The sequence below is a fragment of the Parus major genome, chromosome 2 (assembly GCF_001522545.3).
Source record: "Parus major isolate Abel chromosome 2, Parus_major1.1, whole genome shotgun sequence".
Taxonomy (NCBI): Eukaryota; Metazoa; Chordata; class Aves; order Passeriformes; family Paridae; genus Parus; species Parus major.
The window spans coordinates 66,107,405-66,131,610 of NC_031769.1; the positions used below are offsets into that span (position 1 = coordinate 66,107,405).

Below are 24,206 nucleotides of genomic sequence, written 5' to 3' on the forward strand. Positions count from 1 at the left end.
AGGTCACAAAGCTACTCCCTTCTGCAAAGGAGGAAGGGAGGGCAGGGAGCACAGCCCAGTCCTGCATGGAGACAGCAAAATGCTGTGTCTTTCTGGTGCCAGTCAAAAAAACATAACCATAATCTAGGAAACTCAGTGAGGGAAAAGGAAAAAGGGGGAAACCAAAGAGAAAGAAGAAATACATTTTCTTGCCATACTGGAGTATATATTGGTGCAATGGAAGCAAATAAGGTATTAAGCTGCGCTGCAAACCATGTGAGCTGTCTTTAGCACCTTTTTAGCTTTACAAGGATAAAATTAGGAAGTCTTCAGACTCTAGAAAAGTCTCACAGGTGCTAATGTCACCCCAAGTTTGAGAAACAACAAAACAATGTTAGGAGATCTCAGAAGATCATAGCTACTTGATTAGACAAGCCTGGCCAAAAAGCTGTGCTTGACAGATCAGGAGGGTCTTTGGGACACTGGTGATAGGAATTGATGGGGTGATAGGAATTGATGGGGGGAGGACACTGGTGCAACCCTCCCCAATGGAAGTCTTATGTTACTCCCTGTAAATACACTTGGACCACTTCTGTTATTTTTTAAATAAAATTTTGGCTTCTACTCTTGGCCATCCAATTTTGAAAAGACACAATCTCCAGCCCCCAAAAAAGCCACAACACAAAATCACCACCAGCACAACCACCCCATACACCACCAACCAACCTCTACAGGTTGCTTGAAATCAAGGTAAAAAACCTAATGACAAGGGGTAAAGAGGAAATAAAAGAGAACAGATGTTTTTGAGACTGGTGGCAAAACAAGGCATTATTCACAAAGAGTAACAACCACTGGAAGATGCAAGAAGCAAGGTGTATGAATAATAGAAAAATACATGAAGAAATGCACACATGATCAAACTAAAATTACTTTTAAGTCAAAAGTATGCCTTGGGCTCAGTTCTAGTCAGTACTACTTTTTAATCAAGACCCTGATAATGGAAGGGAAAAGATATTCATGAAATGAACAGATTACATCTAATTGGAAAGACTGCAAATGTTTAGAAGGGGCGTATCACATTTCTAAATTGTACTGCTGAATTTGAAAGACAGCTTGAAACAGAATTTTTATTTGCATGAAAGAAAAATAAAACATGCATTAAAAATATGGAATGACAGACTATGGAGTAGAACATAAGGAAGTTTATGGGGATATATAATCAATCATGAAGTCTACACCCATTAACAATGTTAATATATAAAAGAAGGCAGCACCAAATTCACAGGCGCATTGATAAGGAAACTTTACATGTGCAAATGATGATACATTCTACTAATCCGCTGAAACAATCCAGTTTTGAGAAATGTACCTGAAAAGAGATACTTTGGACTGTTCCTGGCTGATCAACAAAGTCAAGACATTTAAAAACCATATGTAAGAGGAAAGATCAACAGACTGTGGTCTTTTTAGCCCATAAGAAGTATCAAGATCTGACACTGTTCTACAGCATGTGCAAGTCAGACATTAATTGTTTGCTGGAATAATCACTATTGAATAGCATTGGCTAGACCTGTACCTATGAGAATATACTGAGGAAAGAAAAAAAGAGGACTTTTCAAATAAAAGCAATATGAAAGGACAGTTAGAGATGGTTAAATTTCTGTTATGGATGTATTTTAGGAACTGAATATGCAACTGTTGTCAAGGAAGAAAAATGCTCAATTCTGCCTTAGTACAAGAATGGACTAAGATGATCAGCATCTCCTTGAACCCAAGCTGTAGCCCATACAAAATCCCTGAATTTTAAAAATGAATTCTGCTTTCCACATGCATAGTTCCAGTTTCAACGCTATCGTATTTTGAATGAATGCCAATATTTATTCCTTCAGTGACATGTTGTTCTACATAGCTCTTAAACTTAAGATGTTTGGTATTTCTAACTGGAGTAACAGGCTTACTATAAACAGATACCATCTTGCTAGTTTCAAGCTATTGGTAGCAATCAGCACCACTAAAGACAGAGCCAATATGCGCATTTACTTCCAAAGAGATCTAAAACTACTCTAGAGCATACACCATCTAAAACTACTCTAGAGCATACACCACGTAATTCCCACCTGGCAACACCACATGTTTGAAGATTCCTAACTGACCTCTCAAATCCTCCAAATTTGTAACAAAGACTGGAAGGCTATATGTCCAAATAATCAAATGACTCAAATAACTAATACTCAACAAGGTCTGAATACAGTTTACAAGCTCGATTTGACTATTTGCTGAGGTAGAAGGGAGACTCTCAGAACTGCATCACTCTTCCCTTTGAAATCAGATTTCCAATGCTGAAACTTAACAAGCAAAAACTATTCCAATTTTGGTTTCTGCAGTTTATGTAGGATGGCATGACACACTAGAAAAAAGCACTTAGTGAGTGCTGATGATCCTGTATTTAACCACCAAACATACATCACTGCAGAAGCACAGATTATTCTTGGAGGTGCACATTAAGGTATATGGGGCAATGGAAAGTTGTAACCAGTGAAATTCTGACATTAGCTTTCAAAAAGAGTTCACAAAGAGGTAAATCAAGTACTGGAACAAGTGTCCTTGCAAATATTTTAAACAGCCCTAAGCAACCTTCACAAGGACATGAAAATGTATGATGAAAAGCAAATCATGGAGACAGCATGACCCCAGAATTTTAGGCACAAGACTGAATTGCGTAATTTTTTTCAATACCCAAATACAACATAATATATCCTATTCACTGGACTAACTGCTAGGTCTTAATAACTATTCTTATTATAGAACTGAATAAGGAATAGTGAGATATTTACCTGTTAAATACTGCCTTTTAAAATTTGTTTAGCCTCTATCTCTCTGTGACCTGCTATCACATTTTTCTAAATTACGTCAAAAGACAACTTCCTTCAATAGTTCCAGAAAGTGACACAAGCTAATGGTCCATGCCAGATTTTGCTGGGTCTGAATTACAAACTTCTCATCTGAGGCAAAGGTTTGAGTCAGGTACTTTTGTTCTTATCATTCATAGGGATACTGCTGCCAATGCAAACAATGGAAATTGCTAAACTAAACTGTCATTAAAAAGGCTCTGTATTAGCTGAATTGAGATATAAAACAATCCTTCTACTGCTGTAAGAGTTCAGAGGTTTCTATGTTCATATTTTACATATTGCCAGTATTTGAAGAAGCTGCTTAGTGACGCTGATTGCATGTACAGGGGGATAGCAGATTGGTTTATTGCATCAGGTTATGGGCAACTCGGAGATTGTTAATTAGGGGGCCTCAGAGCTGTCTCTGTATCTCTGCTCATTATAATAAGGGTTTTTGCTCAGTGATGAAATCAACTTTGGTAACCTTCCTCACCACTTTACCAGCTATTTTTAGGAGGAAAAAAAGAAAAACTAAACCTTTTTAAAATACACCTAGGGCATGCTTCAGTAATCAGCACTGCAGTTTCAAGGTCCTGTTTTACCCTGCTGCCTGCTGGTTTCAGCCTGTGCTCAGTCCCTTTAAATAGGCTGTCACAAAGTAAAGGATATGGACAAGAACAAGCAGCCAAAACCATGGAGTGATAAGTGGGACAGATAGAAGGAAAAAAGACATTATGCAAGCAAATGTAAGGAAGCACTTCTACTTAATGTTTAACCTCAGTACTTCATAGGGAGGAAAGTATGGCTTGGGCTAGGTTGCCTAACAGAAACCTGTGGCTGCATTTCTCCTCTTCAAGAAAGCAGTACATAATGAAGATTTTGAAGAGGCTGCATACAACAAACAGACCGAATGAAACTGAAGAAGACGTTTAAAATTTTCCTTACTTTTTAAGAACTTCACAGCGTAGACAATGCAAAGGGAAAAAAAAAAAAAAAAAGCAATGTGTTTGTGAGACCTTCTGTCTTAAAATCTATTCACACTGGATCTCCCTGAAGGTATCTTTTCAGACTACAGCTCAGCCTGACACATTGAAAATTAAAAGGTATCTCTGGTGATATGCTAGTCTATAGACAATTGCCACAGAAACAAATCACAAAAAGATCACAACAAAACAAAACAACCCCAATCCCTTTTTATTACTGGGTGAAACAGCAATTTAAAAAAATCTCACTCTTCTCTTGTATTCATCAAGGCCTTTATGCCAACTGAGCTTATATATCCAAGAGAAAGTCTGGAATTTGAGCTGCAGAGGTCTACCATGGTATCATGTAAGTCTTCCTCTACTCTCATCCTCAGCTGAGATGGAGGCTAAAGGAAGAAACTACAAACAGCAAAGGCAAGCCCTTTATTAGGATGACCTCAGCCGAAGTTTTAATAACCAGCCTACATAGTTTTTCATTGTCAGCACACTCAGGCATTCAGGGAGGCGTAACAATCTGCATGGGTCTTGGTGGGAAGAGCAGAGGTTGCCAGAAGGAAGTGTTTGGAGGGCACATTACCAAAGCTGGGCTATGTGTACATGACTGAAACATAAGCTGCTTTTCTGCAAGCAAGCTCTTTTAATAGGAACCTAGTTTATTTATTTATTCAGAAGCAGATGGCATCCTCTCAAGATGTTATGCAGAACATGACACACAAAACAAGTATTTTCATCTGAGCATATTTTTTCAAATCAACTCCCTGCTATTCATCATTAAGTGACAAACAAAAATTCAGTCTCCAGAGTCTGATAATACTCGAGGCTAACTGAAGCTAACACAAGATACAGAGTAAGTGATGAAATGTAATGACTTGTAATGCACTGGAACACAGACTAGATGACCTCAGTGTCTTTTGACTTAAAATGTTATATAAAAAAGCCATTCCAACTGCGGGAAAAAAATATTACAAATTGCAGCCTCTGTGCTGACAAGCACATTTGATAGACAAGCCCCATGACCTATGGTTACTCAGAAGTGCCTAACGCAATTTTTTGTATTTATACAAAGGAGAACAAGAGACAAGAGATCTTGTCAGAAAGTGTTAGTAATACTGCCATGCAATCACTGTATTGTAGGATTCTGTGTGACACTGCTGATGGCTTTCATACAAAGTTTTTATGTAATTCCTGCTGAATCATGACCTTTAATCTCCATTCATTGCAAAGTCTAAGCAACCACCACAAAGACTTGTAGAAGGATATCATGTTAAAGAAAATGTTATCACTTCATGCAGAAAATGCAATTTAGAAGGAAGTCAAGTACTATCAAATACTTCCCTCTCTCCTGACCTTCCTACTTCACACCTCAACTCAGAGACCACTGTGTGCCATCTTTGATAGATACTACATGTTTTCCTTTTAATAGGGAAGTCATACATATCCAAGTGTATTGATGTACTGAGGTTAATTTGCCACACAATGGTACAATGCAGTACACCAAAAGTGAGTCATCCTCTCATTACAGCCTCATACAACATATAATTAAAATATAAGGGACTCCCACAAACTAAAGTAATTTTAGAATTTTCTGCATGAAGAATGTGCACAGTCCTAATATTTTCTAATAATTTAACAATTTACTGGTTTTATTTTTAAATAAGGGCACACTGAAAGAATACTAATGCCAACTCAAGGAATTTGTAAGTTATGCACTTTATCAAGGTAGTTCAAATTCAGCAGTCACTGAAATCACATTAAACTTCTAAGGTCCCTTTCTTTTCCTGCCAGTGTTCCCAGTTTCTTTTCAATGCCTGCACCCTGCCTGAGATCATCAGCTTCCAATCTCTGTAAAAGGAGGTCCTTTCCACTCCTCTCCCCTATGCCTTTCATTTCTTCCACTGGCAAGACAGGGTGATAAAATTTACAAAATTGTATTAGTATTACAAAGAAATTTTGCCACCCTCTTTCTCTTCTTATATTTATAAGGGTAAATTGGTAGGTAAATCTAAACTAGTTTCAGTGTGAACATCCATTTCTTACCGATTACTTACTCTCACTTTATTTTGTTGCGTCTGAACATGAGTAAGAGAATAAAAGCTAGGTTTTATTTACATGTGTGTAATTCATATTTTTAAGAGTTTGGACCATTATTATTTAGATGATTTTGCCCAACTCCAGTATCCTTGTGAAGATTAGCCTGCATCATTGCTTTCCTCCTTGCTATATCCAGAATGCTGAAGAGGCTTAGCAGGTAGCTAAATATCACCAGAGGTTGGAAAGAAGACTGAAAATTCAATTTTTCATACTTGTACAGTTTTTATCCCATAGTTTTTCATACTGAAGAGTAGTTTCAAGCATTGCCAGCTGGTCTGATTTTGTGTTCTCTTTCCCCTTTTGAGAAAGAGACAACAGCTGAGATGATGACTGAGCTCCGACAGCTCCATATGAAGGAGCTACCAAGCTGCAGTTTCCCTCCATGGCCTGGCTCTCCCACAACTAATCCCATGGAAATTCAGCCAACTAGCAGCTCAACACCAGTGAAAATCTAGCAAACCAGCTGGTAGGGCTATTCAAACCTGTCTGCACTTCTTAACTTTTTCCTAAAAAAAAAAAAACCCCCCAAACCAAACCAAACCAAAACCAAATTCTGAATGTGCATCTCATGTGATACTAAGATAAAAAGAAAATGAAGACTTGGGAGTCTGGGCCTCCTCTCCTCAACTTAGTAGTAAAACCCACTTGCTGGGCCCCAAGATTTCCTGTGTTTTCAGAGATTAACCTGGTTACTGTTTGTGAGTGTGAAAAAAGATAGTTGGAGAAATGAATGGTTACAGCAAATTATGTAACATATATAAAAATGTAATTAACGAGAAAATAATTCCTCCAAGCAAGTGGAATGATGCTGTTGTTCTTTCCAGTACTGTAATTGAAAAAGACAACAACAAAAAGTATTTCCACCCTCATCTACTGTAACTGAGAAATACTGAAATCAAGGTAGTCACTTTTTGGCTTTAGTCTTTTATTTGATCCCTGATGACAACAAAAAATAGTTTGGACTCCTGTGTTAACTAAGGATATTACAATTTACTGTAGTTACAAAAATTCAGAAGTGAAGGAGGGCATTACATCCTCCATGAAGGGAAGACTAAAGTACAATCCCATTTTCATCTCTTCCACCAATGGGCTTTATCTTAACTTTAGCTACTTTTTCCATTAATGTAGATATTCTGTCAACAAAATTCCAGTTGTATATTTTTCTTCATAAATCTTCAGCTTCTTATACCACATTTTAAATACACAAATTAATTTTAAACTAATCAACTAAATGCCTAAGTATTAGAAACTTCATCACTGAAACAGTACCACAGATTCAGAACACCACGTTGGAAGTGACCTCAAGGATCTTCTGGTCCAATCTTCCCTGCAAAAGCATGGCTGGACAAGAAGACCTAGCACCCTGTCCAGCAGATTCTTAAATGTGTCCAATGCTGGGGAATACACCACTTCCCTGGGGAGATTATCTCACTGGCTGATTGTTCTCATTGTGAAAAGTTTCCCTCTTGTGACCCAGCTGCCCCTCAGCTGGGTAGATCCCAACCTATGACGTACTCCTGGATTATGTTTTCCTTACACAGGATTCCAAGCCAGACTGTCACACATCAGTTTCTTTAGGAGGAGGCTGTACTTGGAAACTCTAGAGAGACCCAGGTAGGCAATGCCACCGCTCACCTCCCACATCCATGGAGCAGGTTACTTTGTCATAGAAGGTGGACAGGTTTGTCAAGCAAGATTTGCTCTTGGCTCCCAGTAGGACTCATTCCATCACTTTCCCAGGGTCTGACGTTAGACTGATGTGGCTTATAATTTCCTGGATTCTCCTGTAAGCCTTTCTTTTAGATGGGAGTGACATCGGCCTTCTTCCTGTTTTCTGAGACATCCCTAATCTCCGCAAATCCTTGACTTCTCTAAAATTATGGGGAGTGGCTTTATGGTGATGTCAGCAGCCTCCTTACACCTCTGGTGGACAGTGACTGGGTCCATCAGTGTGTATGGGTCTAATTCCTGTGACAGGTCACACACCAACTCTTCCTTCACTGATGGAGGGTCTGTGTTTGCATCCACCTGGATTTTTGTTCCCCAGGCCAGGGATCCAGCAGCGTGGGTAAAGATGGTGGTGAAGAAAGTGTTGAGAACCTCTCTGCCTTTCCAGTACTGTTGACGACTGTTCACTTCTCCTGTTTAACTGTGGGCCAGTATTTTCCTTTTGTTTCTGCTTGTTCTTTCCTAAAGAACCCTTTCTTGCAGTTTTTCACATCTCTGGCCAATTTCAATTTGAGCTTTTGCTTGTCAAACTGCATCTCTGCATACCCTGGCAATGTTCTTGTAGTTCTCACTGGGTGTCCGTCTGCTTTTCCATCTATGGTGCACTTCTCCTGGCTTTGAACAGACTCAAAAGCTCGCAGTTAAACCAAGAAGGTATCTCCCTACTTCCCTCACCTTTAAAGGGCATGAAAAAAGATTTTTTTTTTTTTCAAGGTTATAATAACCCTTTAAAAGGTTTTTGTGCTTCTAGGAGAGCATTCCTGAAAAAATCCCAGTAAATGCTGTCTCCTTTATCCTCCATGGAAGCTTCCCACAGAATCCCTCACAACCAAGCTCTGAGCAAGCTGAAGTTTTCTCTTCTAAAATTTAAAACATTTGTCTTAATGTTAACCTTCAGTGTGCTCAGCAGGATCCCAAACTACAATACTGTGACCAGTGCAGCCAAGGCTATCAGTAGCAGAGATATTACAAAGCAGTACTTTTTAACATTTAATTTGTTGATTTGTTCAAAACAGTTATTTCACAGCATCTAAAAGATGTCAATGAGACTGATCTGATGTGCAACAAACACTGGGCAGAGCAGTTCTAGGATTTCACAGCAATTTCTGAAAAATCTAAAGTAAAAGAAACTTAAATAATATAAACCAATTTGCCTACCTAACTTCACCCTCTAAAAAACATTTTACTCATAAATGAAATCTGAACACAATTAGAGCAGAATTGCAAGAGTATCTGTGAAAACTGGACACATACCAAGGAATTTACTGACCTATAAACAAGGTCTGTGAAAGCACAGAGAGATCATGTAACAGTTCATATCATCCTGCAACCAACAGAAATCCTCCTGAACTTCTAAGGATTGCCAGGGATGCTGGAGTATTTCAGTTTTCCAAAGATTTCAACAGCCAAGGGCCTTCCCTAACCCTGACACAGTGCTGCATATCTCACTTCTGTGTAGGAGAATCTAAAAGTGCCTCAGAATGCTGAATTTTTCTTTTTAGCCCTCAAAGTGTATGAGGCCTGTCCAAAAAGTATAGTAGTATGTAGTACTTACAGGAGAAAGATAAGATAATATTTAAGTATACTTAAAAAAACCCAACACATAAAAGGACTGCAATGTTTGAAAATGTGATCACTGAATTTGATTGAGTTGGTAGAAGATCATAGTATAGCTAATGCTGACACTGGCTAAGTACTAAAACGTTAGACAAAATTACAAAAGGAAAAGTATAGAGATGTTAATATCAGGTCAACTACAGACCCACTGACTTTTTATACAGATTTATCCTGAAATAGATATTATTTATTATTATTCCCTTTTTAACCTGAACATATGTATTTGTCCTATCTGTACTACAGTAGCCTATAAGGTTTATAATTTATAATACACAATAGTGCAGTGAAAATTTCTGTAATTTCATATTACACTTTAACTGAAAAGACTCTAGAGTTTATTACTGTTTTTTAAAACTGTGTGTTACTAGCATGCCCAATACATTTAATGGAGAACAGACTACTCCTTAACATGTCATGCTAATCGCTACTCTACTAATATACCTTATTAAACTACAAAATGACATTTCAAACTGGACTATGCCAACAAAACAGTAGCAGGGAGCCCCTATTACAAGATATAAGAAAGGAACAATGATTCCTTGAAGATGACCACTGTACCAGGGTAAAACTTAAGATATTTTGCTCTGAGGTCCTTTCTTTTTTCTAGTATTAACATATTGTAACAAGTTCATTTTCTTCCTCAAAGTTTCACAGCAAGCTGAAAAATAAGGATCAGTGGGCAATACTAATTGTTTCAGCTTGTATTACTTTTATCAGAAGACTTAGTGCTCAGTCTTTAATGTTAGCTAGTTACCTCTGTATTTGGAAACGCAAAAAGAAATCTGAATGGAAAGCATCAGCATTTTTCCATGAGATCAATAAACATAACAAGTTCCTAAACCCACCAATCTGAAAAATAAAAAACCCGCAGCATTTGTTTTTTATGTGTGTTAAAGGAACTCATACCTGAATAATTTCAGCCATCGCTTTCAAAGCTGATGAAACATAATACACTTGTTACTTTTTCTTTAGAGCATCTAAAGGGTTGTGGAATCTAGCATCCCAGAAAGAGAAAGAAAATCTTTGAAATAGACATTCCCTCTAATTCTTAAGAGAAGAAAATAAATCAAGTTCAGAAAACCCTATTTTCACAGTATTTTCATTGTATTTTCAGAGTATTTCTTTTAGAAGAGGTCCTGGCTCCTGACCCATGGTTTGGGCAAGACCTCCATCTCCTATCATTACTGTCTGGTACTATATTACCATTTGAGAAAACCCATTCTCTTATAATAGCTATTACACAATACATATTTATATTATACATATTAATGGCAAGATTTCTAATTTGTTCACTTCTTACCATTATTTAAATGACGAAACCAGACAGTTTTTAAATGTCCGACAAGGGCACAGACTAAGAAATGTTTAAATTTCATTTTTTTTCTCGCTCTCACCTATTTAAAAAGTTTTTTTCCACTGCTCCATTGTCTGTGCTCAGAAAGATCATTTGTAAAAACCCTTCCCAAACCTGACTGACTATACAGGACCCAATAAAGCTAATGGAACAAAAAGCACTATCAATGTGAAAAAACCCAAGAAAACAAAATGGCCCACTAGATTTCAATAATAGCAAAGGTGTAACTTGTGTTTTGTATAAAGTTTTAAATTTTTAAAACAGGTTTTAAAGCTAATTGCCTACCCATGCATCGAAGGTATAAATACATTATTCTCTAAAGAATGCAGAAACTGAAACAGAAAATCACAAACCACATAGTAAGTTGTTTGAAATACCCATTATTACCATATTGAATTTGCCTGCTTGTACTAATGTAAGAAAAAACCCACTATCTTTGAATTCCGTGGTAAAGGGCGTTACCCTGCACTGCTGCATATAAAACTTCACACACTTAGCAACTTTGAGAGAAGCCCTGACAGGATATTCTGTTTGCTGAAAATTGTTTTTAAATTAACTCTTTCAATAAAGTGTTATGTCTGGTAAAATAAGTTTTGCATTTACTGTTGCTTTCAACTCATTCCTGTATTTCTCAGAAGTTTGGATTTGAATTTGAAATCCATCCAGAAAACCAATGGATGAGGGAGGAATACAACACAAAAACTTTGTTTACACTGGACAGGGCTTTGAGCTGACTATACCAAACCAAAAGAGGACAAGTAACAATCAGTGTTCTTTTCCTAAAGCATCTAAACTTTGAAACTTTTTTTTTTCTAAAATGATTGTTTTATATATTTCTATAAGCAAGCTTTGTAAAGGAAGGGTGCTTCACATAAGGATCTCAGCAGGAAACTGACCATAGCTCCACCTTCTCACTGCTTTTCCAGTGCCGATCCTGATGCTCTAACAGAGCAACGATTAGAGTCTCTGAACTCTGCACAGTAAAAAGCTAATTCTATGAATAATATTTAAGATAGTAATTCCGCAAATAATACTGGCTAACGATGCAGAAAAACATATAAAAATGACTGAATTACAATTTTCAGATATAAAACACTTCCTTATTTCTGGGGAAAGAGAATTTACATTCTTTGTGAAACTATACCAGGCCAAAAAATATGGTATATTCCTACTATTCTCATAAATGCCTGGGTTTTTTTTTTAAATGGCCATTACCTCCCTCTCTTGGACTCAAAACATATTTTAGCAAGTAGGTCTCAGGACTAAAAGAAAGCTAAAACTAAAGCTATAACTAAATCTTTCTCTTCTGAATTTGATACCCCCTTTGATTTTTCTAGAAGTCTCCTTGTCTTATTCAATTCCAGAATAGAAATTTCCAACTACATCAGTCATTATTCCATCATGTCTATAATTTGTTTATTCTCCAAATAAACAAATTTGTTTAGATACAGGATTTTTTAACAAATTACTTAATATCCTCTTTGTTCCTGTTGTACCAGCTTTCATCAATGGCTTGGCCTAGATTCCCCAACTGTCTATGCACTGGAATACACTGAGACACCTCTCATATGGACCTTGTAATCCACTTACCCTGTTCCCTCTCATTCTAGCCCATCTTTCCAACAACACAGGAACTCAAGCTGAAATCCAAAGGACAGCAGTGCTAAGACACGGAAGACGTTGTGCCAGCCAATGTGTTATCTACAGGTTCACTACACACCAGGTGTGACTAAGAGTAATGACAAATGTGTGTGACAAACACAGAAACTTTGAGAGCTTCTTTAGTCCGATATTAGGCCAAGTCTTCTTGAAGTTGCCCTTAGCAGTGTTCAAGCATTCCTATCTGCACCCCAGACTAAAAATTTTCTTTAGGATCTAGCAAGAAAAATGATCAGTTCAAGTTACCTTCCTGCCTCATGCTTTAGGTATATCCCTCTGAAATTTATGTTTTCTTGTACCTTAAGCAATAAAGTATTTCTCTAAGTTTTGTACCTTTGCTGCTCACTACAACGCTTTTTTTAAAAAGTGACCCCTAACTATAAGTAAGCACAGATCCCACTGCTGACTTTGTGATACAACTACAATGAACCACTAAGCCTACTGTTTTCCTTCTTTCCAGTCAGTTCCAGAGCAGTCTTTTGAAGCACAACTTCTTACTTTCTTTGGTTGCCTCTTTCAAGGAATATTGTCAAAGAAAGTAGATGACAGTCTGTATTTCTTTATTCATATTTCAATAAGATGCTTAAAGAACTCTTAATACAATAGTATGATGCTGTTTCTTCTCCTCTTCTCCCACATTAAATTTTAGGACTTCCCAGTTTTCAGATGCACTTAAATTTAGAATATTATAGTTCAAAGTGCCCATGTTTATGATTTGCCTTTGTTTCTTAAAGGCATCTAAAACATAATAAACTTTAAAGCATTTTAAATTACACTTACTTACTAAAGCCAAAAAGACAAAAGAGAAAAGCCTTTTTATGCATTCTGAGATTGCAAAATTAAGAAAAGAGTTACTAAAGAAGAATTAACTGTTTGATGATTTGTGACCTAATGTATTTCAGTGTGTGTTCTTAAGTAAGTTTACAATATAAATGGTATGTAGAGCAGATAATGTAGATATTTTTGTTGGAAAAAAAGCATACAGTATTACAAACATACAGCTTCTGCATTTATTTTCTTTTAAATAACAGTACTTCATTGTATTACTATCAGTAACTCACAGCAGCAGTCCCAGATCATGGTTACGTTTCCTTGAATACTGAAATTTCTCTGGCTGGGTATGAAGTAGAGTTATTCCAGGGCAATATAATATATATATATATATATACATATATGTATGTAAATATAGAAATAAAAGGTACTTTTATGAACACCATAACATTCAAGAATGTATCCAGGTGTTATCCCAACAGCTGGCCTTAAAAAAAATTTCATTTTCAATCTTAGTTTTGCATCTTCTTAAATCTAAAAATTTTCTCTCTTTCGCAAGCATTGGTGTAAACAAATAATTTCAGAGTTTTGCCTTATTTTATTGATATTTTATCCCACCTGTAAGAGTGAGACATCCTCTCTGTGAGGATGTTTGGTTGACTTTATTTTACATAGACAATGTGATCTAGGCAAGTCTTCCATAAACCACATTACACTTGTTTTAGTTGAGTTTTTTAATGGATTTTTGCATCAAACTATTAAGATTAATCATCTTTTCAAGAGAACACAGATTCGTAATGACAGGTGACTTAGCAAACATGCATTCCATCCACTTCACAACTTTAACAGAGATGGGAGATGAAAATTTTCAAAAATTGAAACAGTAAGAGACAAAAAAAGTGGCTAGTTACTCTACCAGGCAAAACTGCAAAAGGCATCACATGAGTTTTTCAGAATGCGCTTCACAATTCAAAAGCTGCTCTGAAGTTCTACAATTTTGACAATCTTGGCTAGAAAAGTATCTAGCTCAACATTTTTGTTCTATCATTCAGTCTGATCTTCAACACACTTTCCCTGTGCAGATGTATGTAAAGTAGGTTGAAAGGGTGCCTCGTAAACTGAGGCTCTGCTTCATTGTGCTTCGTCTTTCCTAAGGTTTGGCACAGCAGGTGTGACTAACCTGTCCTCAGAATTTACTTTTGTCTCACGTTGGCACATGTGCTGTAGGAGAATGTAATGGCAGATCATTACTGACCCTATCTCAGCACTCAGTCAAGAGAGACTTGGACTCCAGATCCTCAAGCTCATGTAAAGTGATTTAACATCAGAGGAACTGCACAACCATGAGCTTTTTGTTCACCAGTGGGCTACAGCTGTAATACAAATTTCAGTGAGAACAACACAGGATTTTTTCTAGCAACTTAGGCTGAGGTTCTTATATGTAAACAGAATTAATTAGGAAATTTCTTACCCTTTTCTTTTTGTTTTTTTAAATATGATTGACTCAGAATTTCCTTTAAACGTTTTTCAGGGACAGAATTAAGAAAGGGAAAATGTATATGTCCATCTCCTTTCCCAAGGTCATGTCCTTTACCTTACTGTCACTTCCATATGGCTGATAAAAATAAGCCTGCCCTTAAAGGAACAGTTGGTTAGGCTATATATATTATATATATATATATATATATAAATAAATAAAATTAATCATATCTATAAATATATCCCACATACCTGTGATTGGGGAAAGGAAAAGGATCACTCTTTTTAAAGTAACTACATTTCACACTAGCTCAGCTGCATTAAAAGTCTACACCAATGTATCATCCAACTAGTGATGGATGCTCCATCCAAATGGAGACATTTACATTTTGAGTACTGGAGAATGGCAGAAGGCAGAAAAGGAAAGAAACCAGTCACTTATGCCTTATGTTTCTCAGGAATAAAGCCTTAAAATGAAAGCAAACTCTGCACTTAGATCCTGATTACTATTATTACGATAATCTGTTGACATAAACCAATACGGTTCTAAAGACAAGAGATTTTCACAGCGAGTTCTCAACCCTGGAGTTCCATGTAAAGCAACAATAATGTGCACTATAAACTGCAGAAGCAATAGGGCAGAGGAAGACAAAAAGCCAGAACAATAACAGATCAATGCTCCACATGACATAGACCATGCATTCTACTACACTGCTTAAAATTTTTACATTTATACTAAGCCACAAAACATAGGCAAACAAGAAATTAGCAACAATTCACATTATTTTTAGTTAAGAGTAAAGATGCTGAAGAACGTGACTTTTCAAGACAGAAGGAAAAATTGATGTTAGGTTAAAATGTTGCAATATAATGTATAAGGGATATAATAATGTGAATTCTTAAAAAATAAAATCTAAACAAAATTCAGCTTCTGGAGAAAAAAACAAAACAACTCAAAGGTGTCTTTAAGCTTGATTAAATGAAAACTGCTTTACTCTTTACTGATTTGCTAACTGGACACACAACCAAAGATATAAAATTATACACCTCTGCATTTGAAAAAGAAGTCTAACCAGTAATTTTACAAGTTGAGGGTTTTGCAAAGGACTTTAACCCATTTCATAGGCTTTTATTTGCACTAATATTTGGTTCCTTTCCAAATCACTTTCCAGATCACTCAGAAGAGATCAAGCCACCATCCAAGTGCAACGTACAAAACACACTGAAAAAGGAAGTTCTTCTCTTAAGGCTTTTTTTTAAAAATCACATTTTACTACTTAACCAAAAAAATCTCCCAACTAACAAAAGGAGGGTTCAAAGCTGCTTCTATCTTTTCAGGATGCTAAAAAGAAATAAAAAAACTCTGTAACACATCATCCAAAATTTCTTTTGTTGTACTCTAAATTCACAGCAACAAACTCTTCAACCCTTCTCTTAATTCTGCTTTTTCAGACAGTTTATATGCATGCCTTCTGGTCCATCTGGACAATTTTGTGGTTCACAGCTCTGTCAGCTGCTGTGCTCTTCCCATGGGACTCTTGAACTTGGCTGGTTATGCTGGTGACAGCACACCATTCTTCATGCAGAGCACAACACCCAGGCACACACAGGCAGAGGTGAAAAAGTAACTGGGAGAATTTGGGAGGGAAGTGTGTGAGCTTCCCTCACCATAAAGAACAGGGAGGGACTGAACTCCTTTCGGCTAGGATCGGTATTGCATTGAGAACGGATGTTTCTCCTCAGTACCAGTGGCCTCCATAATCCCTTCCATGCTTGCTTAATTCCTTTCAAGACTAAAGCTATCAGACACTTAACCAAACAGACACTATTTTCCTCTGGTGTTTGAGTGGATTTTCATTTTTCAAAATCTGTGTTTTAATCCCATAAACTGCTCTGGGGAAAGGAGAGAACAGGTAACAAACAAAACTTAAGTTCAGTCTTTTTTTTTTTCTTTTTCTTTTTTTTTTTCCTGATGCCTGCTTTTCTTTTGCTAACAATACCATTGTGTTGAGATAAAAACAGCACCATTATCCAACTAAAAAATCAGCAGACACCCTTGTTCCTTCTAGGGTGCTACACTGCAAGCATCTTTGTATTGTCAGCCTGCTGCTCCTACAAGTTGTTCATCTGAACTAATACGTGCAAGGAGGGAGATGCTAATGCCACCGTGCACACTGGTGGTGCTTGTCTGACTAACAAGTGATGTAATTCACTGCATTTCTTGTATTTCTTCTCTTCCTATACACCAGCACCAGCCTGCCTCATTCTAGTTTTGACAATATATGCAGCTACATGTGCTTATCTTCCTTATTTTAGACTTTGAGCTTTGCATGCCTTTCTGCACAAAATTTCCCCTCTCTTGGCATTTATTTGCAATTATATCCACATGTTGGATGTTACTAGCATGAATAAAAACTGTAGCAACTATAGGGTTAACCAAAATAAAAAATACTAGAATTTGCCAAGAAATGGCATTCCCCTGGCTTATGGTCCTTTCTAAAATTTCAAGACAACTCTCTAGCCCTGTATGACTGACAGATCAGATTCCCTTTACAGCCTCTCTTCTTGTGCACTCTATTAAACAAAACTTACCTGTTTATTATCACCATACTACACTGAAACCATGTGCAATAAGATTTCAAAGCTACTTTTTAATTCCACTTTGATGAAGGAAACTTTCAGAAACTTTTAAGGTATCAGAACCTGGTTTTAGACACAAAGCCCCTTTTTGTCTTGCCTAGTTTTGAGTAATATGCCTTACCTGTAGGTGCCACTAACATCTTTCTCACAACATTTCATTTATTTGGTGGTGTCTTTCTATTTTGTTCATCCATTTCAGGATTGCTTTTATTAACTTTTAGTAAACAGCTGATAATCACCACATATTTCAAAATACCAGAACCACAGCAATATTCAATTCAGTGATCTGTCCTCACTTCTTCCATACATCAACCTAAATCTTAGCCTTGTATATATATTACACAATTGACTCAGTTTTCAGGGCCAGCCTTTAAGAGATGAACATTCAACACAACAACACATTCTTTTTGATAGGGGCTTGATTTCAGTGGGCTGAGACCACCAACACCCAGAGTAAACTTTACTGTTATTTTATTCCCCAGAACCCCTGGATAGTTATACAGATATTTGCTGACTGCCTTTTCTGAGACTAAGATTTTGGAACATAAACTGCATCACTTAAGTCTGTCTCAGGAAAAGCAGGATTGGATGCTATAATAACATTAATATTTCCTAGTAATTGCTGTCATGGCATTTTCATATGTATATATGTTTCTCAGATTTTTGGTATGCCCTTCTCTTATAAATGAAACAAACAAAAAAAAAAAAGGCAAAATCAAGGCTGAGGAAAGCAAACAAATAACAGACTAAACACTGAGGAGTTTCACCATCCTGAGGTAGGACTTAAAGATCAACCTGAGTTGAAACTATTCAAAACAGTCATAGCAGTGTACTCAAAATCAGGAATCACTGTTTTCATGTCAAAACTTTGAATTATTTTTCCAATATAACTTTAAAAAATGTAATTCAGTTTTAATTTTAAAAGCTGTCTAAAATTCTTTTGAAGTGTAATATGTATTTTTCTAGAATCTTTCAAAATTATGCTTTACAACTAGTGACTTCTGTTTTGACTAATTCAGTTTACCAACAAAAACATCTTGATAAAAAATTCCTAAACCAGCTCAAGCAAGAAGGTATTTTTCAAAACATGCTTTTGTCTTCCTGACAGCATCCTCCAAGTGGTAGTAGAAATTCTTAAAATTAACAGAAGGTATATGCAGAGGAGGTAGGAAGTTTGGAAAGAGTGCTCCAAATGCCAGATCTATCATCTGGATTATTAACATGTCAGATCTGGTGCACAGGAAGATGCATTTCTGTGCAATGAATACTCCTCATGATATATGATTCTTGAGGTCATGCTGAAAATGTGATGAGGTGTCCATTTAAGACTGAAGGAATGTCCTGAGTAAGGAGCAAAACAGAATCCTGAACTGCAGCAGCCCCATAACGGGGAGGGAAGTACCTATTTACTACACTTTTAATGAGAAGGAGAAGCATGAATCTTCAAGGAGTGAAAAGACAGCAAATGTGTCAGCTCAGGAAGCTCCAAGGCCAGGAGAGCTCTAGAAGATAAGGCTGTCTCTCTTTGCTTCTCCCCTAAATAAATCAATCCACTCAAGACCACGCATAATGGCTGAGTTGCAGCCTGGGCTTCCATGAGGAAGATACATCAAAGAAATCCTGAAAAGTTAGGAAGAGAGACATGTCAGATAAAAGTGCAAAGCATTTTTCTTTTGCAACTTTTTTTCCAAGTTTTATAATCACAGAAATATTGCACGATTGGAAGGTTACCCCCAAAAGTGTTGCAGGTGAACAAAATAAAACCCCAATAAATATGAATATTTAGCATCCATTTCCCAGCAAATTGCGCAGCTCAGCTTGGGGATTGGCAGTGGTGTATCAGGGCGGACAGGGAAAGCCTCAGTTAATGCACTGATATGCCTCCAGCAGCAGACAGAAGGTGGAACATATTGTGTATGTTTCATCAACTATGTATTGTGACTATCTCCTTGGCTCTCCTTTTTTGATCTACACCTTAGGATCCTGTGAACACGTGTGAGAAAACTCCTGTATTGCCATCATCCCTAGAGCCAGTCAATAGCTTTCCTTCTTAGTTGCCCAGGCAAATGCCTAGGAAGAGCTGAAGGAGGTGGTGGCAGTTGAGGAAATTTTCACACAGCAGTGAAACAGACATGTATCTCACCTATCACCTTCTGCGCCACTCCCTTTCCTCTGCAGGCCTTTCTGCATACCACTGTTACCTAAGTGAGAGGTTGGTGGGAATGATTTAATCTGATCTATCCAAAAAGGTCCTTTGTGTCCCAGGTATTTTTCCTGGATGCCATGAGGCCAGAAAACAGGATGCCAAGGGCAGAACTTATCAATCACTTCACTAGGAACCCCACCACAGTCCAAAATGCCTATTAATTATCATAAAACCACCCCATGTGAAAACACACACCTTTACCTCACCTACTAAGAGAACTCTCATGCTGGCATCTCTTTCATCTTCCCCCTCAGCTTTATTTACATCCTCTAAGATTTGCATTCCTTCTTTAGCCCATGCAAAGCAAGAGATATTCCTTGCATCCCTGTGTGCATTGCCATGGTTACCTAGTTCATCTGCAGCAAAATGGGTTGGTCCATGACCTGACACCGCAGCTCAAGGAACACATTCCTTCCTTGTCCACCGCTTCTCAACCTCTCCAGCTGCAGCTGTTCTTTTGGAAAATTGTAATGCAAGCAACAGTGGGGTACCCAACACAAGCTCTCCCAAAGTCTTTTAGTGCTTTTTTCCCCTATACAGTGTCTCCAAGTGTGTTTTTTGGCAGGCCCAGTCCTTGAAAAATTCCAGACAGTTTTTCCAGCAAGCTGTAATCAATAGCAGCACACCTGCACATTTGACCTGCTGCGTTTTATTTGAGGACGAAGTCTTTACTTCAAAATTTAAACTTGGAAATTTAGCCTCAAAAGCACGCTTACTCGAGAACACTTGTGACCACACAACTGAGTCTGTCAGGGAAAAACAAAGCTTTGGGGCACAAAAATAAAGACCAAGAAATCTGAAACAAGCGTCTTAGCTGGATGGGGGATAAACAGCTCCCTCCTAGAAGAGCAGTTTGGATTACATCAGTGTCACAAATTTTACAGCAGAAATAGAACTAACTGTGCTCTACTGGGAAGAGCCAGCAAGCCAGACATCACTCCTAAATAAGTGCTCAACAACAAATGAGGTATAAACAACAAAATATTGATAAAATACAATAAAAACAAATTTCAATCCAGGCAGAAGGCATATGTATTTCCACAACTGGCTCAAATTTTCAAAGAATCACAAAGCTTATTAACTTTGCTTTTTAAGCAACATCACTCTCAGAGGTTTTTTCTCCAGGCAGTATTTGTAACAAAATAGATATATAAACTGTTATGAAGAATTCCTTCTCACACCATTCATCTCTTCCCATCATTAATGTTTCTAACATTCATACCAAATTTGACCTATTTAAATAAACTTAAAGCAATGATGTAATATCTGGAAATGGTACACTAAATATGTGTACCACACAATGTCAAGGCAAACACAGATGTATCTTATGGTGATTCTGAAAACACAAATACCAATGAATCTCTTCAAGGAAACCAAAAGCTGGTAAAATTTGAAATGGCTTTGTAGTTATATAATTATGTAATATAAAGTGAAGTTCTCCAGACTTGATTTAGCATGGCTGAAACAGAGTGGGTAATTTCTCTGCATCTCAACAGCAAAATAACCCCAGTCAAATGAAAAATCACCAAACTGACAACTCATACACTTACCTTTTCCATTTATTGTTAATGCTGATGCCATTGTGGCTGTTACTGGCACTGGCAATTGTGGCACTAATGGATGTATCCTTGGTCGGCTCCCCATCCTAGCACGCTCTGCACCAGGTCCTAACAAAGCTCCCACAGGTTTTTCTGCTGCTACTTCTGGTGCTACAGAGTCGTCTTGATCCTGCTCTATATGGTCCATTTTATCTGGGCTTTCATTCTGGAAGCCATCAACTGTTGTCCGGCTCTTAATTGGACTTTTGGGCACTAGGATTTTAATACCTGATTTTGAAAGGTCCATATTTTTACGTCCAGAAAGCGATGGTGAATTGTTTTTCCGGAACTTCTGTGTGGCAGAAAAAAGCTGACTATTTTTTGACTCATGTTCTTTAGTCATAACTAAAGATTTAGAAGATGTCTTTGAAAAAGAACTATTGGTAGATCTAGAAATTTGTTTTCTGGCATTATTTGGAGAGGTCCTGTTTGTCCTGGTTAATGTGGTTTCTTTCTGCTTTTCATTGTGGCGTCTGTTAAATTCATGTATATATTCCTCACAATTGACAAGGTGCTGTTCTGGCTCCCAGGTATCATCTTCACTGTCATATCCTTTCCATCGCACCAAATACTCTGTTTTTCCTTTCTTGTTTTTCCTCTTGTCAACAATTCTCTCTACCTGTTAAAAAGCAAAAATAAGCATTAGGCATGGGCAGATATACAACTCAAGAGAATGACCTACATGTAAATAACTTATTAAGTGTAAACAGATTACAAAATAGTCTTGTAGTTTTGTAATTCTGTACTATAGCTCTATAGTATTACAGTCTTTCACTGCTGACTGGAAATCCCTCGCTTTTAACTTTGGATTGTTACTTTTGTCTCAAAAACTTGCTCTAGAATATCAAAATTGTTTTTCACTAAGTATTTTGCATACACAAGAATCTGAATATGACATATTAAAATTGACAGTCAGCACTGGCCTCAGAGAAACTCTTGCGCCAACTTAAATGCGGACACGATTTCCCTCTCTCATATAGAAGTCATGTTTAAATATGTTGTATAAATACAGTGTATTTACCTTACCAAACTTATCAATTTGATATTGTTTGAATAATATGCTTGCTTAGCATAAGGCATATGTGAGAATCTCTTACTTACAGTGAGCTAACCTTCAGCTACCAGGGACAATATGGAACAGCTTAGGAACTGGGGCAAATTCGGTTTGTTGTTTTTTTTTAGAGGCTTCTTGTGAAAACAGAGAATTTGTTTTTGCCAGAGCCTTTGATACACGTATTTGAACAAATTGTTATGCCTCACTTATCTGCAAACAGAGGTGATATTTATGTCACAAGTATTAAGTATGCACATTCTACAACTGCATGTGGAACCCATAGGGTGGAGGAATTCAGGCACTGGGGTAAAGCAGGCTGGACAGACAGCAGCAGACAGCAGCAGCTGCAGGGACAGAGGCTCATGCCTTGGACGAAAACTTATGCCAATCATGCTAATCCTGTGGAAAGGGAATTCTTTTATGGAAAAAGATAAAAGTGCAAGGCTAATCTTAGGGTTTCCCCTTTTTATTTAATTTTTCCTACCATGGCTGACTCTTCTGATAAATCCTCCATCCTACTTCATTTCACTTATGGGACTGATATAGATTTCTTACTCATCTCTCCCTTCTTTTTGATAATTAAAAAAAAAGTAAATAAAAAAAAAGAGGCAGGTGTTTTGGACTATTACTTATTAATTTAACTCCGAGCCCTTCATGAACAAAAACCATGCACACATTCATAGAAGCCAAGACCACACCTACCTAGAAGAACCTCTGAAGAAAGAGTGACATTTACTGGAGTGGCATTAACCAAATGGAATGTCAAAGAACACTTTTTAAGGATTGGAGGAAAATACAGATATGTATGGTGCACATATAAACAGTGTACACATATGGTATATGATTCATTACCAAATCACATGACTGCTGACAAGAGATTTTCTTAAGAGTGCATCTCAATTTTGCATGACATGCTATCATAATGTACTCTCTGGTTTTCAACAATAAGGTTAAATTATTATTATTATATTATAATTATTACAATATAATTATATTACAGTAATAATATTATATTATTATAATAATATAATTATTATTATAATCTCAGCAGCAATATAAGGACATATGCTACAACTGCATGTGATACCCTGCAGGTGTTGTACTGTGTCATCATGATGTTGCTTAACTCTGTCTGCACAGGTCTTAAAAAAACAGCCAAATCAACACAAAAATAAGAATCAAGTAGAAACAAGCTCCACTTTTGCCTTGTTAATCAGTTCAATGCATTTTATAGAGACATGCAATACAAATTGTCCAAATTTTATTTAAAATCTTAAAATACATTAAAACTATTTTTACTCTGATTATTTAACTTTCTAGCAGTTACTGGGATTAAAAAACCATGCAGCTAGAAATATGAAACTTATTTTTCCATGAAACTATTTAAAGACATCTTAAAAGAAAATGCAACTCCAAGAGCTGAAGAAAGTCATGGCAAAGAAACATGCCTTCAATCTTTTCTTAGTAGAAACTGAGTAAAAAGACCTTCAAATATTAAGTGAGGAATGTTAAATTAAAAACTAAGAACAAACTCATGAATCAAACTTCCTATCTTGTCAAAAAAGTAGCTACTGCTAGTCTTGCTTATCCTCTCTGCCTCTCTTGACCTTCTAAAATAGATTTTAAGATCATGATTCTCAGAGAAAGATCTCTACTACTACCAAGGTATTTTTATTCTCTAGTACTAAATCTTTGTAATGAACAGCATCAATTACTGAGCACCAAGTTCTACCACTGTCTTTTAGTACTGGAAGACCACCCATCAAGGACATGCCCTTTTCAAGTAGGAAGCCATCCCTCTCATCCAAAAAACCAGATACCTTGCAGAGATAACAGATGAACTCTAGAACAGAAGACACAAAAATCCATTCTTAACTTGATGATTTATGGAGCAAGGAGAACTGCATAAAGAAAACTGTTATATTTAGCTGTACTGTCCAAGCCTGCAACAAAACCTACTTTGACATTGCTCTTTCTGATTAAAGGGATTTCTTTTTGTAACTGTTTATTTTTTTCTTGAATACATTTTCTGTTTTATTTACAGCACAAAAATTACAACAATTAACCTGTGATACACAATTTATCATTCAGCTTCAGAGCTTTAGTGAGGGACTTCTTTTTTTGGATTGACTCAGTTTGGTTAGTCTGACTCCCCC

At 36.9% G+C, this 24,206-nt stretch overlaps 1 protein-coding gene across 2 annotated transcripts in view; it reads right to left on the reverse strand.

Annotated features, from left to right (window-relative positions):
* Positions 1 to 24,206, reverse strand: part of CDYL (chromodomain Y like) — a 106,128-nt gene that overhangs the window by 36,710 nt on the left and 45,212 nt on the right. For both annotated transcript variants that reach the window (XM_015619039.2, XM_015619038.2), the window contains exon 2: positions 20,949 to 21,615. In XM_015619039.2, coding sequence (XP_015474525.1) covers positions 20,949 to 21,615 — 667 coding nt within the window. The remainder of the gene's footprint in view (positions 1 to 20,948; positions 21,616 to 24,206) is intronic.